Here is an 18796-nt window from a genome sequence, read left to right as displayed (position 1 = left end):
ATGGGAACGTCGTTTACCTTCCCACTGCAGCGGTACCTATTTATCTACTTGCATTTTTGGCGTGCTTCGGAACTGCTAGGTTGGCAAGAGCTGGGACCAAGCAATAGGAGCTCACCCCGTTGCGGGGATTCGAACCGCCAACCTTCTGAGGCTTCTGAGGCACAAGAGGCTCAGTGGTTTAGACCACAGCGCCACCTGCATCAGCATCTAATTAGAGGTCTGCAAAGCAGCTTCTTACCTTCACAGTTGTTTTGCTACATCATTTAATGCGACTTAGTTCCCCCTTAAACAGAATATGAATAATCTTCCCTTTTAAATATACAAGGTGTGCATAATTTCTTTAATTAATTCAATAGCTGTTTTGAAATACATAAAACAACATAAGGGGGATAGATCAATGTGTATCTCTGCCTCCCAATGATTAGAATGAGGCTCACAAGAAGAGACATTCAGCCTAACCATCTACAATTTGCTGCTACAAGCAGCTGAACTAAATGCTGATTCAGTGTATTGAAATGTATGGAACTAGATTAGGCTTGTTTGTCTGCGTACACAAAGACACAAACACAGTAACTCACCATATAACCATAAAGCATGGCCACAGTCTCATTTTACTGAATTCTGACTGTGATAGATGAATTCAGGAAGTTACCACAGCATTGAAGAGGTTTTCCACAAGGCTTCAGAGGCCAGTTTCAAGGAAAAGAAAAACATTGGCTTCCCATAGGGAGAGTGCTTTTGATTTCCATTCTACACCACATCATGACAACTGAGACACTGCGAACCGTTGTGCATGGATCTCTTTGTTGTTGTTGCTGCAGCTCAATTCCACTTAGATCAGAGAAGCAGGAAAAATAATTCTGTTCACCTCAGTAGAGACACAGGCACATTTTTATCATTCGCCTCTTTGCGCCCCACCCCCTTTATCAACAGACTTGCGGAAACATTAACGAACATTTAATTGTAATCCTAAATTACAGGCCTGCATTACTTAGCATTTGGCCTAATTTAATAAAAGGTTTTCTTCTAAATACCCATTGTAGCAGCTAGGAAATAAACGGGGGGTATGAGAAAAATACAGGGAATTAGGTTCTTCTTGGTTTTGATTGGTATCTAGTTGCTCTAAGCACTCATTTTATCTCATTACATTATTGGCTAAATACTATTAATGAGGTGATTATCCTGTATATCAGCACGGATCCCAGGATATTAGCCATATGACACGCATTTGAGTTTAATTAGGTTGTTCCAACTCAATATTTGGAATTCTATCTTTATACTTCTTAGTGAATTTGATAAGATGAATTATGTATGCTCTGCCACCTTGTTATACATTTGTTATCAGCTGTCAGTCTTCTTTGAGCCTGCCACCCCCTTCAGACACTAGTTCATGTCGTGGACTATTCACTAACATTATAACTACTTGGGCTCGGGGTATTTTTTATTCTTCTTCTTATAATAATTCCATGTCTCAGTTACCCTGAATAGACACTTAGGAAAGAATACTAGAACTCAGAAATTCACTTCACATAATGTTAAGCTACTTCTAACTGAAGAGCAAGTCAAAATGACAACCTAGACACACCCCAGTCAATTATCCGAAATCCCCTGCGTCCCCCCATGTCTTGTTTGAGTTGTTCTCAACACTTTCCATGCATGCAGATTACATTTCATGAGACAAACTCTTTAAATATTTACTTGTCAGCTCAGCCGAAAAGCAAAGGACGTTACAAAAGTTCAGACAAATGAACCATATTCTGAATCTCCCCGTTTCATGACCTATGAAAACAGAGAGAAAAGTCATTTGCACACAAATGTAAACCTTAGCCATAGGCTGTGCTGAAAACAAATTGGATATGAGAGGCAAACTGTGATTTCTTTGGGTTCACACCATTTGCTAATATTTAAGAATGTATACCAATGATCTAGCCAGCTAAATATTCCATGTGACAGTAAGCAAATGCCACAGAGTGGCAAGCAGAGTGTGGAAGAAATCTCTCCTTTGGTTATTCCTCAGCATCTGACAATCAAAACAGCAGGTCAAAGGATCCAAGGGAGGGGGCACATTTATTACATTTTTATCCTAAGAGCTCAGCACAGCACTCCTGGTTGTTGCGAGGCAGCTAGGCTGAAAGACAGCAACCAGACCAAGGTCAACTAGCTTCTTGGCCATGTGGGGATCGGAACTTGGATTTCCCTTATTCTTTTCCAAAGATCTAATTACTGTACTGGATGGGCCTTTAACCACACCTTTCATCCAGCTTATGCATTTTGGCCAAGCATGTACAGTCCCATCCTTTCTACTGTGGACCTATATTTAATGGAGAGTCACATGTTTTGGAAGAAGCATTTGCTTCCCCAAGTTTTAAAAGGAGGTTTAGATAGAGGTGCTGCTGGGGGGAAAAGAAGACGAGGAAATAGCTCCTTTGCAAAAGCAGCAATTTCCTTTAGCAGATAGCCTTCAAGCAGCTTCCACCTCAAAGCCTCATACTACTGTTAGAAATAGTTATAAACTTAAAACACATTTGGGGAGGAAGCTGGAGTCAGCTGATGTGAAGTAAAAAGAGTTAGTTCATGATACATGTATGATGGGTCATGAACACACTGTGTCTTGGTATGTAGGCTTTTAGTGTGGTGTTGTTTAGGGTGGCGCTGTGGTCTAAACCACTGAGCCTCTTGGGCTTACCAATCAGAAGGTCGGTGGTTCAAATCCCTGTGACGGGGTGAGCTCCCGTTGTTCTGTCCCAGCTCCTGCCAACCTAGCAGTTTGAAAGCATGCCAGTGTAAGTAGATAAATAGGTACTGCTGCAGCAGGAAGGTAAACGGCGTTTCCATGCGCTCTGGTTTCCATCATGGTGTTCCCTTGTGCCAGAAGCAGTTTAGTCATGGTGGCCACACGACCCGGAATGCTGCGGGCAGACAAACACTGGCTCCCTCAGCCTGGGAGCGAGATGAGCGCCGTAACCCCATAGTCGCCTTTGACTGGACTTACCCGTCCAGGGGTCCTGTCCTTTCCTTTACCTTCTTTTTTACCTCTTAATTAGCCACCCTTCCCTGCGATGGGGTGAGCTCCCATTGCTCGGTCCCTGCTCCTGTCAACCTAGCAGTTCGAAAGCACATCAAAGTACAAGTAGATAAATAGGTACTGCTCCGGTGGGAAGGTAAACGGCGTTTCCGTGCGCTGCTCTAGTTTGCCAGAAGTGGCTTAGTCATGCTGGCCACATGACCTGGAAGCTGTACGCCGCCTCCTTTGGCCAGTAAAGCGAGATGAGCGCCGCAACCCCAGAGTCGTCTGCAACTGGACCTAACGGTCAGGGGTCCCTTTACCTTCTTTTTTACCTCTTAATTAGCCACCCTTCACCATAAGGTCCCAGGGTGTGAACAGTTAATTGCAATTTCAGCACCATTATCTGTGATCCAAATTGCTCCATGTTTTAGGTCTCTGAGTGATCTTTGTTGTAATTCTTCGCATTAACCATTTATTTTGACTTCTTTAGTTTTCACATTCCCCCCATCCTCTCCAGACTACAGCCACCCACAATTCTCTTGAGTGAGAGCTGTTCAATTACCTCCAAGAGATCTGTTTCCAAACAAGAGGTTTAAGGATTGCAGACTTCCTGAATAAGCACATTTTCTGTGGGTGAGTCAGCCAGCCCACAGAAAGAGATAATCCCTGGTAATAAACTACTGCTTTCTGCCTGAAAGAGCCACACACCGTTTGCAGGAAGAAAGAGCAACTACCAGTTGTTGTTTTTAACAGAATGAAAGAATGCTGTCTTAGCTGACCTGCTTGTGTCGCAATCTATTTCAGGAAATCTGAGATTGAGCAATAAAAGCAATTATCCCAAAATAATTTTTAAGCTACGAGTGTCATTTTCAATACTTTGTACATGGCATCAAATATTCAATTATACTTTACATAATATAACATTAGATCAAAGTCTCCTGCTTCTTCATCAAGTCATACAAAACTACATCTTTATTTGTTATTCAGAACGAACATTATGGCCAGCAAGGCACTTTTTGTTCCACACAGCAGGCTTCACATACCAAGAACTTCTTGTTTATTTCTAACCTCTTCCCAACACAGAGCTTCAAGGGAAGTATTGCACAGGTTGCCAATCTTCCTCCTCCCTTCATTAATCACCTGGATTTAAATTAAACGTGAATCCACCTAACAATGTTGCAAACTGGCAACACCTCAATGTCCCTACTGGTACTGAAGGATGGGAGAGAATGGTGAGGTACCTTATGAACTTAAATAGAAGCATCCTCCCAGCATTCGATGGAAAGGTCATGCTAAAATTAGTTTATATCGGCTCAGGGTCTGGAATATTACTACTACAGTAAAATAAAATGAGTAAAAAATGCTTCAAATCTCAGTATGAGGGAAGATACAAGTGTTGAAGAGGCACTGAAAAGGAGTTCATTTTCAGTTTCCTAGCACATCTTTCAAGTTCCAAGGTCTAGTAGCAGATAACATCACGTTGCTATGTGAACTAAAGAAAATGTATACAGCGGCAACCAAATTGCTAAAAGCGTAATCTGAGACTCCATATGGAGCTGCCTTGTATTGATTTGGACACTTATCCATACAAGATGATGACTGGCAGTCATTTTCCAGGGTTTCAGACAGGAATCTCAGGCAGCCCTACCTGGGGCTACCAAGGAATGAACCCTGCTAAGAAGCAGAAGCTTAATCCAGGCAAGACAGAAACTATAGTAGTGGGTCAGTGTAGGGATAGAGAGTCAACAGATCTACCCATCTAGATGAATGTGCAAGGTACAAGGTGTGGTGGAAACATCTTTCAGGAACAAATTCCCTCATGGATGAACTTCTGGGACTGCATGCCAATGGTGGGCAGGACCAGTACTAAAATGGGCAGGGCTAGCATCTCTCTCTCTCTCTCTCCTCTATTCCCCCCCCCCACACCAATTCACACACATCCACACATCATGTGACTCCATTCCCCTCCATTCATATTCTCTTATACACACAAAGTATTGAAAACTGTATTAGGAGTCTTGCCAGAGGGCGGTGCGATCTTTATGGAGGAAGGAGGGAAGGACTAAGCCAGGGGTAGGCAACCTAAGGCCCATGGGCCACAAGTGGCCCACGGGGGTCGTTTAACTGGGCCCCGAACCGAGTCGCCCGCTCGGCGAGTCCCCACGCGCTGTGCTAAAGCAGCACAGCGCAGTGCAGGGACTCGCTTCCACAGTGCCGGAAATTGCATCTGTGCAGACGCAGACGCCAGAAATTGCGGCCTCACACACAATGGAACCTATGGAGGGATCTCCACTGGAGTGAACTGGCCCAGGTGAGATAGACCTTGCCGACCCCTGGACTAAGCCTTGCCTTTATAGCTGTAACCTTCCTAAATAGCCCTCTGGGAGGGCGTTAGACTTGGGAAAAATGCTTCTCAGTGGAAGTAAATGGGTGGCTTTTATATGTCTTGTAAGCCAGATGTTCTCCACTCCAGCCTATTCTTCCTGCATCGCAATATCAGCCAATACAGAATTCTGTGGACTCCCCCTCCTGAGAAGGAAAGTTGGTGGTGAACATATTATTCAATTGCACTGGCTTCTTATTTGTTTCAAGACCCAAATCGAAGTGCTAGTAATGACAATATCTAAGAAGCAGTCAGCAGGTTCACTGTAAAAAAATCTTAAGAGCACAACACTTAAAATTACTGAACCACCATGCAAATCATAGAAATCAATGGCGATTACAATTCCAACTTCAATGGATAAACATTTGCTGTACATGTAAGGTATCATCGTACAAAATTTTATTAAGTGTTACAAAGCACAAGTATTTTAAAAAAAGGTGTGTTTGTGTTTAAAAAATCAGAAGATTAAAAAAGACAGCACCAAAATATACAGTATGGAAGGCACATATTGCTTCAAACATACTAATTCATTGCTAAGTGTAATTTCATACAAATCTAAGCAAACAGATTGAATTAATTAACCACAAAAAATATGAGCTACATTGTTATCTGGGTTGATCTTTTGAATTTGCACGCAGATCCAGTGTTAACCTTCATATTTTCCCACATATTCATGTCTAGGACTATTACAATGGAAGAAATCTTTAAAGCAAAACATGTTGTAAACATTCAGCAGGCAAAATGCTACCTGCAATATAAATTTAGTCTACATTACCATCTTGTCTGTAGATTCTAAAAGTTATGACAAAATACAGAGTACTTCATTTGTTCCGTAACTTGAAATTCATGACAAACAAGTTGTTTCTTCAAGTTTATACCACTGTTATGTCACCCATCCTGCTTGCGTGGCCATACTATAAATAGAGAAAATATTATCAATCAATACAGAGCTCTAGTATATTCAAGTATAAATAACTGGAATATAAAAAAATTAATCCAGACACCCTTGAGCTGTAAAATTGTCGTGGCTGGATAACTGCAAGTCTAATTCAAATTGTAAAGTCAATGAAATTAAAATTGTATAAATGCTCCAGGATCTAAATTCTCCCCTCCAATAAAACCATTCTACGTATTCAAAAAGAATATTCATGAAGCTAAGTGGCTTAGGATTCTTTCTGTTGTATGTTTGTTTTATATAGAGTATCTCAAACCTAGTTAACAAACACAAGTGCTACTACTCTTTCCATCCCAGATTAGGAATATGTTATACATGAATTTTCTTTTTTACATATAATCAAATCATTCTGAACAAGATGGTGCACATTACAAAAGTAAGAAACACTGCAGAATCGCTTGTACTTCTGACTCCCAATTCTAAAGACTGAAGGAGCAGGTGGGAAGCAAGATGTAGAACTCAAGGTTACGAGTATGAGGCAGAATTCAAAAACACAAAACAATTGACATTTTTGACCCCCTACTTTTGTGTAGGTATCTTAGTTTAAACCTTTCCTTCTCCGACTGCTGCATCTCCCTCCCAAATTTTCACTCCAAATTCTTATCAAGTTCTGCAAGCTGATGTTCCACAGACATTATTAGCATAACTGTCTCCAAGGCTGTTGCCTTCTTTTAATTCTTATTCATTCTGCTTTCATCTCTAGGTCTAGGTCTGTTATCATTTTAATGATCATTCTTTTTTCCTTTTTTAAAAAAACTTTTTTAGAGGGGGGGGGACCCAGAGGACTCAGTGTTATAAGCTTCAGACAGTCTTTTATTAAGCCTTAAAACCTTCTGAATTTTGCACAATGGTCTGGATCTAAGATTCCACTTGTGGGAGGGATGTATCCAGCTTAGCTAAAGAACAGAAGAATGACTATCCAGAAGATATTTTGCTGATTGTGCAAGCACTTGCAACATTATTTGCACAAAATCATTTCTTATTTATGCCTAAATTCAATATTTGTACATTTTATTTATATCTTACACCTTCAACACTGCAGTGCTCTCAAGAGTGGTTTACAGCTTAAATCCCTTGCATATATGCAAAGTGAGTCCTAGTCCCTGATTTAGGATTTTAAAAATAGGTATGTACTGTATTGACCTGAATGTAAAGTGCACCTTTTTGGACCAAATTATGTCACAAAAATTAGGGTAAGCATTAGATTTGATGGTGCCAGCTAAAACTTTTTTGGTTTCGAGCATTTTTTGAAAACTGAGGTGCGCATTACGTTCACTGGTGCATTAGAATCACATAAATATGGTAGTTAATGAGAGCCCACTAACATAAAACTAATTTGCATGCTACAATGTCCTAGGTTTCAGTATGGGCAGGAACTCATTGACCTAGGGGTGAGCAGAATTTAGGCTTGTGGGATCTACTGGGGTTTTTTTCTTCTAAAATACCCAAATCCCTCAACCAGAACCAGGTGCAAAACAGTGGTAATGGGGAAAACATAGAATGATAAATATTTAAGAAATAGATGCCAGTTAAGGGGAAAGGATTTTTTTTTACTTCGTACAGGAACAACATAGCATAAGAAACAATGGATATGCAGAAATAGCCACAAATCTTTCTTTATTCCATTTATGAATCGCTTGCCATAAAGCATTTAAAAGCAATTTTAAAAAGAAAAACATCTACAATAAAAAGATGTATTTTAAAAAGTTCAAGTACAATACAGATAGTCATTTAAAATACTGGCTGGAAAAGGAAGGCCTTCAGCAGGAATAAAAAATATAAGAGAGGGAACCTCTGTCTGATACGTAACAGACTTTTAAAGGATATTAATGTTGCAAGTATTCATTAGAAGTACTGGAAGCAAATAAAGCAGAATGCCCTGGTTAGCTCAATTTAGGTCTACTAACAGACTACCTGTCACAAGGAATCTTAAACCAAGGGATTTTCTCAGCCAACAAAACTACCTCTTTCCCTTATAAGCACATCATCACTGGAAACAAGGGAGAATTGATGTCTCAACTTTTTGTATGATTTGGCATGATCAGGGTGTACTATTTCTGCTTTAGAGAAGTGTTCTTTCCTGCTTCCAGAGTCTTCTCATCTGATGCATTAAGACCTGTCCCAGGAATTTATATCTCCCTAGAAGGGCAGTGAACCAAAAAAGATTTTTTTCCAAGTGCCTTAGATAAGTTTGGTCTTTGATGAACTGACATGTCAGCGGCTTCTTCCTCTGACAGCTTTGCTATAAAAGGAATTTAACTTTGGGCTTTATAGCTATTGGTATATCAGGAAATTTTATATTAACACAGTGAGAACAACAGATCAGTTCATGCAAAAAACACAAATGTCCCTTATTTCACACAGTGGAATTTTAGGTGTTTGGTGAACAGTATGTTTTCAGCTGAACTACTCATCTTTTCAATAATGGCAGGGTGAAATATCAGCCCTTTTAGTTCCATTATAGTGTGTGTGTGTGTGTTTGTGTGTGTGTGTACGTGTACACACACACACACTATGGGAACAGCTGCATGCCAAAACTCTTTCAAAATTCAATGCTGTGAAATAATTACACCTTATAATATTTTATTAACCAAGGATGTTCTATATTCAAGATACAGAAATTTGCTATGTGGAATTGAAATGAACTCCATAGAGATGAACAGGAAATGAAACTTAAATTGGTTTTATAGAACCAATGCAGTTTTTAAAAGAAAGTTTATACAGTATCATCACTCAGAGGAAGAAAATATAAAGCTTTATCACCATGAAGGGGAATAAAACATTTTAGACAGTCTGTTACGCATTAACAAATCCTGGCTGATCCAAGCCAAATGTTTCCTAAATCAAAACTTTTAGCAGTGGTATAGGATGCTTCAAAAATGTGATATGCAATCACTAAAAGAAAAATCTTTTCATAAAATTAATATACCACTTGATTGTAAGAAATACCTCAAAATTGTTTACAAAAAGAGTAAAACAATGAAATTTATGCCACAAGGGTGAATGAATTATTTTCTCTATCAATGCAGTTTTATTATTCAGGTATGGCAGTGTCAGCCTATTTAAAGGACAATATGCATTTGCAAAGCACCCCTCCTCCTCCACTTACTTAAAATGCTTTGCGAAATACTGAATAATGCTATAAGCAGCCGAGTTGGGAAATGGTTGGTGCATGTTGTATAGACAAACTCTTTTATGAGATTATGTAGTCTTTGAGTAGTCTTACACCAACCCCCAACCCCACAAGGGAATTTTTTACACATTTACTAAAGTCAAAAGGAATCAATACACTAGGGTCTACAAATGGGTCATGTCATACACCTAAACTTTTCACCATTTTAAGACGATAAGCAGCATAAACTAAAAAGCATTTCTACAGCTTCTAACCAATATTAAGCAACATTTACTGCTTGGTTCCCCCCACCCCCAGGCAAAAAATATTTTGCAGTTAGGTTGTCAACCCAAGATCCAGTTTTCAGCCTACTGTTTGTGCTATTATACGTGGAAACGGAACAAGCAAGATCACAAGAACATTTACTTCATGTTGGCAAATTCATTTTCAATCGTCATTCTGATTCTCCACCATTGTGCACCCTTATCTAATCCTGGTTATTAACATCAGTCCAGGTACTTCTCAGTGGCCTGGTTTGCATGACACACTTAAGCCAAACATTGGTTTAGTGAAATTGTGAAAACATGTAGGCTCCTGGAGAAAACATATGGACTCACAACATATTTGCTTCTCCTGTTCTGAGTTAAGCCAAACTTGCCTTACTGTGTTGTTCAAACTGGGGCTTACAGTAAAGACAGAGGTGCTGTGTGTACCAAGGAAAAACTTGCATTACTTGCTTGGCCCACTTTAGCCTTTGGCCCATTCTGGCATGGAGGCCACAGAAGGATGCCCAGATGGGAATGGGGCCTTTGGTGTGAAAAGGAAGTTCCCCGCCCCAGCCAAAATCCAGCCTTAGGGTTACCAGTGCATGAGCCACAGTGCTTAGGCTATGTTAAGAACCAGTGTAGCCCAAGGTTAAATAAAACCTGCAGTTCAATGGGGGAAAGTATTAATCTATAGGCTGAGATCCAATATTTGTCACTCCATTCCCTGATGCTTCTACTCCTATTCCCAGAGAGATGTTAAGTCCCACAGATATTTGTTGGCATCCGTCTGTCCCAGGAGACACTGGAGGGCTGCTCCTTTGAACTGTTGGAAGGTTGCAGCGCCTGCTGTTGCTGTAGACAAAGATATGGGAGAGACCTGTTTTGTTGCAGCTGGGGCAAATGAAGGCGCCCGGTTGTGCTGCTGCAGATGAATCATGGTGTTTCTTCTCTCTGTGCTCCCCCCAGCAGTCGTTCCTTCTCTGGTCACTGCTATTGATACGTAACCTATCTGTCTCCAGGCACTGTGATTGTCTGCACACGGCAGGGTTGATGTTGCCAGTCTTCACGTCACATTTGCAGACATCTTCGTAACGCAGTTGGTCTGCCAATGAACCTGGTGCCTTAAGCCCCATAGAGCACATCTTTGGGGATCCTGCCATCTTCCATTCTGTGCACATGACCAAGCCAGCATAAGTGTCACTGAGAAAGGAGTGCAAACATGCTTGGAATGTGGGAGAGCACATATTTGTTTGAAACTCTGTACTGCCACGTGACACCCAAAATCTTCAGTCCATATGAAAGGCATGAGGCGTCACTCCTGATGGTTTTAAGTTGCCCATGACTAACAAATTGCACTTCCTCTTTCGTTTGTTTTGTTAAGCATATTGTATTACTGGAAATACTACAGTATGGATGGTTATAGAATTAGAGGTGATGGGAAAGGGCAATATATTTACTACCAGAAAGCAGTAGCATCTAGCACAGAGAAAGCTGGCAGCTACAACACAGGCTCTCAACTATGTTCCTCAATTCACCAGCTGTGCCCAGAGATGTCAGCTTGCTTCAGCCTCAAAAGTAATCATTCACTAGTCCAAAGCCTTGCATAGCTTTTGTGCTTTATTAACTTGGCACCCGTATGATTCAGTATAGCGAATTAGATAAAAGTAACAGAAAAAGGTATAAGCAGAAAGGGAATGAAAGTCCTAAATTGATTTATAATTTTATCAAGTGTCACACCTTTGACAACAAACGAATTCTACTATTCATATTTTCAGAGTAAGAGTGGGATATAATTTATTATTAAAGCTGCATTATACTACAGGACCAGTAGTATAACAATTATAGTATTCTCAGGTTTTGATTTCTGAGCATCATTAACTATCCTTTGCAAGCTTTGAGGGCAAGCCTTTCTGGGCTTTGTGAATTTTTATCTCAACCCATAATCTTAAAATTGGCTTCAGAAGTTATGACATGTTTTTCTTTAAATCAAAAGTAGAACTTTTGCAATCATACCCCGAATGGGAAAACTACACAAATTTCTACACACAAAGAGAATTTTAAAAGTATGAGTTTAGAATCTGTATGCAGTCTGGGAACAGTACCCATAGCTTACAGCACAGTCTGGCATGAATAAAGTGCCTATTTTTATTTTTTTCCCTTCTCTCCTCCCTATAAATTCTAATTGTTGTTGATACGAAGTACCTTTTGCTTATGGTCGCCAATTTAACGTTAATAAACATTTCATATCTGTAGTATTTGTAATAATTGTTAACTTTGTGAATATATTCAGAAACGTTTATCTGGGTGTTTATTGTTTTATTTTTAACTTTAGGTAACTGTTGCTCTAATGTAAAGTGAATATGTATCTCATTGCAACAATGTTAAACAGATGAAAATGAATAAAAACTATGTTACAAAAAAATGAATGAGTTTAGGGTTTTCTCATGTTCTCTAGTTTTCCAAATCTCTGTAATACTGGTGGGAAAGTATCTTATCATTAGTTTCACCCCAATCTTAAACACTACAGGAACCCCTGTTGTGAACAAATATTCGTATTTTGCTTTTAGATAGTTACTGAAACTTTCCCTTAGGGGAGGCTCAGCCATTTTTTACTACTAGCAAGTGGAATCTGTATGATTTAATATGTGGTTTTAGATTGTTATGTATAAATTTATTTTTATTGCATATGGATTTTTGTTTTTACATGTCTTTCCTACAGACACACTTGTTGGGAAGCAGTTTATAAATCCTGAAAGCAAATAATGTACTAAGCTCTCTTCCTGTTACAACAATGAAAAGGGCTAGCTACTTTCAAGAATCCAGACTCTTATTTGTGGAAAACCTGGAAAAAAAATAAACTATCATGCCTGCTACCAATTTTTGAAAATCCTAAAGAGATTTAATGAAGGATTTATAAACAGCTTCCCAAGAAGTGCTTCCAAGTGCTATGCACAACAGAAATGTAAAAAACCAAAATATAATTAAAATATGTACACAATAACATCCAGACACTTACTCCAGACTCCATTCTTGATAGACCTGCTCTTTCTATATAATGAAGGTACAGTATACAAAAAAAAAAACACCTCAATAGTTTCAGTGTTCACACACCTACTCATTCAATCATCTTTCTGACAACATACATTATACTGTAGTTAAAATATCTAAAATCCAATAATAATCACAAGGCTGAACAGATATGAAATAACAAAGCCATTACTTTTTACAAGCCATCTTTATGTTTTCATAAAACATGTCGCCATCCTCTGGAAATACAAAGTTCATGTGATTTGCATTGCGTTAAAAATATTTTATGTGATTTTCCTTTTCATGAAAGGGAGAACATAAAACTTACTAAATATATAGAAAGCACACATCAACTAAGCATTGAGCATATTCAGGAATACAAATATGCAGGAGTATAAATACTTAAGATAAAAATATCCCAAGGTTGCTGGCCATACTGGGTGTGCAGTTATTACGATTTTCCCTTTTGGACTACGTGCAGATTGAAAGCTGAAGTTCCACACACAGCCAGGCATGATTGAAGCTTAATGTTGGCTGCTTTCGTGGTGCGTCGAGTCCAAATTATGCTTAGGCACCTACTTGGGAAGTGTTAAGGTTTAATTCCATGTTTCACTGTCCCTTGGATGCAAAGGCAACTGCATTAGCACAGTAGAAAGTGTGCATCAATATAGCTGACAGCCACCCTAAACCCACAATTCCTTCTAGTCTGCTGTCTGATGTGTTAGAATACATTTGCAAAAAGGCTTGTGGATAAGCTGACATCTTTCATGCTGACACAAATTAGACCTCAACAGTTAGATGCCAATAAACAGGACAACTGCCCCAGCTTTCCGCATGGTTTTACTTTCTATCTTAATTTTTAAAGGAAGAAGCAGAATATTAAGAATGACCACAATCAACTTTCACAAAAACGAATAATCCTTTCAAAATTACTTACAGGAGAAGATGGGGGCGGGTACAGAGAGAACACACACTCAGACACTGTATCAGAATAATAGTTTTCACTAACAACTTTATTTCAAGTAATGCATAAGTCATTAAACTACAACAATTTGGGACTTGTCCTACAAATTTCAGTGCTTGTACTTCAGAAGTCTGAAAAAGCAAATTGCATACAAACTGCATTCATTGCCAAATCCAAAACCTATCACGGTGCCTCATTAATGTCCTGTATTATTGCTCCAATTGCTGAGTTATACACTAACACCAAATGGGCCTAAGCATTCTTAATAATGAGCAAAAACTAGGAAGGTCCACAAGTACATTTATCCCATTGCCTTTAAACAAATGAATTACCACAAATGAATTACCCTTTGTGTGACAACGACTTGTACATGCCAAGAAAAATGAATTATTTCGTAAGAGGAACAATATCAAGATTGCCTCCATCAACAGTGAGGAGGCTCAAACCCAAGGAGATGATATTCAAAACTTTGTTACTGACGTTTTTAAAAATAATCCCTTTTTAAAAACTATTATCAGTTCAATGTTATGAGGGCGTGCCAATCAGGGATACTGTTAAATATTTATTTGCTTAAATGTATGGTAATACATTAAAATTATTAAATCATTCTAGGTACCATCTTTTGATTGAAAACAAATGTATTTCATGAAGACTGCGATTTTATATTTAAGCTAAAAGATTTGCCATTTTAAAATCAACAACATACGAAACTGCTGTGAATGAACTACCTTACAGATGGTGCTAATATTTTTATATAACTGCTTGCTGCCTTGCAGAGAGAGGTTTAGCAGAAGTACTATTACCATCTGAAGACTTTTACTTAGGTTATTCTGCTACCTCCTCCCATCTAGCAACTGGGATGACATTATTTTTTCTTCTACATAAATCAGTATCTGACATCTATTTTTTAAATGTCAAATCAATGCAGACCATATTAACCTTAATCCCTACATACCAGCTTCCCCTCTCTCAAACACTGATTGTGCTGTTGTTGCACAGCTCCTCTACAGATCATCAGCATCCAGATGGTAAATTAGTACAATAATGAACTGGCTGTGTTGACACTATTGGTATGCAGGGGCACAGTGCCATCCCAGGCCATGACCTCTCTCCCTTTTCCTGCTTCCTGGTTTGTCAAAGCAACAACACACACAGCCTAAAGAAAATCCGACAGTTTACCACGGGAAACTTTTTCGGACCTTATCATGTTTATAATAGCAGTGTCCTTCAGACTGGTGTTTTGGTTATTCAGTAGGGTCTAGAAGTTAAGTGCTTAGAGCAAAGTCTGTCCCAAGTCACTTCTTACCTAAAACATATAGATCTGCTATGTCAGTTCCTATTACTACAATCTCCATGCAATTTTATAAACAAGCAGAAACTGTCAAGGTCCCAAAGCCTAAGAGCTATGTTTTGAAGGCTCATCGTGCTATCCTTCATTCTACCCATTTATTACTTTCATGTGAGATGACAAGTTAATAAATATGCAGAAATTCTTCTGACTGGTGTGCTACCACACAATTATGCCTTTTGCCCATTTATACCACAAGTAGAGAGTACTGAGAAAATGCTATATGAATATACCCCATGTTTATCAACTGTGCAACACGGCATTTTTAAATCATTCAGTGAGAGTTAATCTACTTAAGCAGTGTGGCAGACTTCTAGAATCTGGACTGTATTACTTCAGAAACAGTGCAGAAGGGTAACTTTTTTGAATAGCAGTGTGTGCTCCCCGCCCTCTCAAAAAAACAATGGTTCTACCATGTTACATATTTAAAGGAGGCTTGCTTTCATATTGCATGTTTAGGTATCATCATCATCATCATCATCATCATTATTTGTCTCCTCTTTTCAAAAGCCACATGTTAAATTCCTAATCATCCATCTGTCTGGTGCAACACAGTAGATAAACAAGTTTTACAGGAAATAGTAACAATCCCCATGAAGGTATCATAGACACAGCAACAAACAAAAAGGAGTCATTTTGAAATACAGGACATTATGACATTATGTAGGCAATTGAGCAACATCCAAAACATTGGCAAGGGAGAAAAAAATTAAACATCAAGTAAGAAGGAATTAAGTCACAGTGTTGTGTTGAAAACTATACCTTCATCTTGTAGCACCTTTAAGAAAAGTAAAGTCAGGCACCAGAATATTCCATAATTGAAACTTAACTTACAATCAGATGTAAAGTTTATTGAAAAGGCACAGATGAAAAAAAAGGATATTCAATCCAACGGCATCAGATAATCTAAAACATCTCAGTATATGAATACTATTTACACACTTACAATCTATTCACTACCAAAATTCATCAGGGCGTATGTACTTCACATATGAGTCCTGATGTGAAGTTATGCAATACTCACTATAATACATGAAAATATCAGATCTACCCAAGTTAAGAAAATCATAGATATTTACAGCATTGTTTTTTTATCTGATGTTTTCATAGCTACACACACAGGTAATCCAAATTTCTTCAAGTTGGAAGAGCAGATAATGCAGACATTGTATTTACTAACATCAGAGCAAATAATACACAGTAATATAGCTTACTGCAATGGCAGTTTAAATATCTGCTGATATTTAAATCCGTGGAATTATGACAGGGAACATTTCTATACAAATTCAGTATCAATGGCTTCCTAGTAATTCATCTGGTTATTTAAATAAACAGATAAAAGGCTATAAATTAAGTAGAGGTTTCACTTTTATGGCCTCCTAGGTTTTTCTTTTCTGTTTTCTAATTAAAATAGTATAGGAACACAGATGGGAGGAAGAACCAAAAAATATTATCAGCAGGTATTGGAAAGAGCCATCGAAGGTATCAATACTGCAGAAAAGCTAGGGGACAAAATCCTTAAGTCCTTCACTATTGTTACACAACATAAAGAGCAATATTAAATATCCCAAGAACACACAAGTGATAGTGGGTTTTTTAAAAAAACAAACAAACCAACCCGCAATTCAGACTTCTGCACACACAAATCCGCAGAAATTCAGAGTGTCTGACATGCAGCAAGTATTGGTTACAGAATGCCAAGTGTTAATTTAGAAATAAGACTTCAGTTTTAAATTTTCTTTTTTAAAAAATCAGGTGCTTATTGTGCAATCACACACAGTGCTATGTATCCAAAAATAAAGAGGTTTATGCTCATGGGGCAAGCAGTACAAGATATATTTAGTGGCTGCATGGTCATAGTAAATTACTATCTTCCTACAAGAGAAAGAGACCAGTGGTAGTGCCTTTTGAACAACTGAAATAAAAAATCAACCAAGCTGGTTGTGTCTAGCTGGAACTGAAAATTCATTCAGTTTAAAGTTGTTGATAAAAATATTCCGGGGTCTATATTACAAGAATTTACGTCCATTTTTTACACAAGACATTTCCATCACTGTAACAGATGCTGAATATATTTCATTCACTCTAAAAATGTAAGGACAAACAATTCATGTCATACAGTTCAGTATCTCCTAATATTATCAAAAATTCAGAGCAAAGGGTTCATTTAACAACCCATACAGAATTTAAATATTGCTAGTGTTTCATGTTTACTCAGAGATGACAAAACTTTCTTCAAAAGTTTCAGTTTTTAGTGTATATGGTCAAAATTGGTACAAAGGTGGTAAACAAAGCGCACTTGTCAATGCTCGAGATCAATTCTGTGCATATTTAAAAGTGTAGAACTGGAACAAGTTAATGCACTGAACTGCAGAAAGTATAAATTAATGCTGTACTATACTATGGAACCATCTTTGCTTTGTGCTGGAATCATCACAGGAATTGCTCCCATTCTACTTAGATTAGGTGCAGCTACCTTTGGTGGTTGAAAATTTGGATTCTGAGGAGAAGTACGCTCAAAGTCTTCACTTGGTACTTTGTTGTATTGAGTCTTGGCATATCCATCCATATTGGAAGGAGACATTGAACCCAAAGAAGAGCGATTACTCCCTATATAGCTTCGGGCTGTTGAACCACGACTCTTCGGAGGAGGAACGTCCTCTCTGAAAAATTAAGCAGATTTTTAAAATTACTTAAGAGTCTTGTAGGAAGGAAAACCCAAACACTTAGAAACATCCCTATCCATATTGACTTGGTACCATTTATTTCAATGAAACATTGCCTCAAGGCCCCCCTCTGCCTATCCTGGCACCTGAGGTCTGTAGGGAAAGTGGTCTTTAAGGTATTTGGGGCTTTAAGCACTATCCTGAGCACCTGAATTGGACCCAGCAATGAACTGCCAACTAGTATAGCTATTTCAAAACAGGGGTTATATGGGATATAAACAGAAGCCTAGCCAAAAGTCTGGCTGCTGCATTTTGGACCAATCAGTTTCCAAGTTGCCTTCAAGTACAGTTCCATACAATCTGGAAGTTACCAGAGCATGGAGTATAGGAGCAAAGTTATCTCTGTCCAGAAGGGACCAGAGTTGGCAAACCAGCCAGAGGTGAAAAAAGGAACTCCTAGCCACCAAATCCACTTGAGCCTGCAATGATCCAACAGCACTTCCAAGCTGTGAACCTGCCCCTTCTAGGGGAGGGCAATTCTGTCCAGGCAGGCCATCTCCCCACCTCCTGCACATGAGAACTTGGAACACACAACACCCATCTTTTCAGGATTCAGCTTCAGGTTATTGGCCCACATCCAGCATATCCCCTCATCCAAGCACCAATCTAACACCACAACTAGACCAAAGAGACAGAGCTGGGAGTCAACTGCATATTGATGACAATTCTAATATCCTGATGACAACTCCCAGAGGTTTTGCAAAAGATGCTAAATAGCATGGGGTGGGGGGCCAAGATTGAACCCCGCAGGATCCAACAGGACAACTCCCATGGCACTGAATAGTAGCCTCTCATGATTACTTTCTGAAAATGGCCCTGGAGATAAGAGTGGAACCACTGAAACAGTGCGCCAACCTTCTGAGACACTTCAGAAGGATACTGTGGTCAACAGTACTGAAAGCTACCAGGAAATTGAAGAAAACAAGCAGAGTTCCACTCTCCCCATCTCTCCCCCAATAAATGTAATCAACCAGGGAGACCAAGGCAGTTTCAGTGCCATGACCAAAC

At 38.9% G+C, this 18796-nt stretch overlaps 1 protein-coding gene across 2 annotated transcripts in view; it reads right to left on the bottom strand.

Annotated features, from left to right (window-relative positions):
• Positions 1 to 5772: 5772 nt before the first annotated feature.
• Positions 5773 to 18796, bottom strand: part of CXADR (CXADR Ig-like cell adhesion molecule) — a 32269-nt gene continuing 19245 nt past the window's right edge. Inside the window, exons 7-8 of one of the 2 annotated variants that reach the window (XM_053386510.1) lie at positions 17539 to 17725; positions 5773 to 6304 (exon numbers count right to left, since the gene is read on the bottom strand). In XM_053386510.1, coding sequence (XP_053242485.1) covers positions 6263 to 6304; positions 17539 to 17725 — 229 coding nt within the window. In that variant the 3' untranslated portion in view covers positions 5773 to 6262. Of the gene's footprint in view, positions 6305 to 15892; positions 17726 to 18796 lie in introns of those variants that run through there. The other variant, XM_053386508.1, reaches the window with a different exon arrangement.

Source organism: Podarcis raffonei, chromosome 4 (assembly GCF_027172205.1).
Source record: "Podarcis raffonei isolate rPodRaf1 chromosome 4, rPodRaf1.pri, whole genome shotgun sequence".
NCBI lineage: Eukaryota > Metazoa > Chordata > Lepidosauria > Squamata > Lacertidae > Podarcis > Podarcis raffonei.
This window is presented reverse-complemented; position numbering and strand designations above follow the sequence as displayed.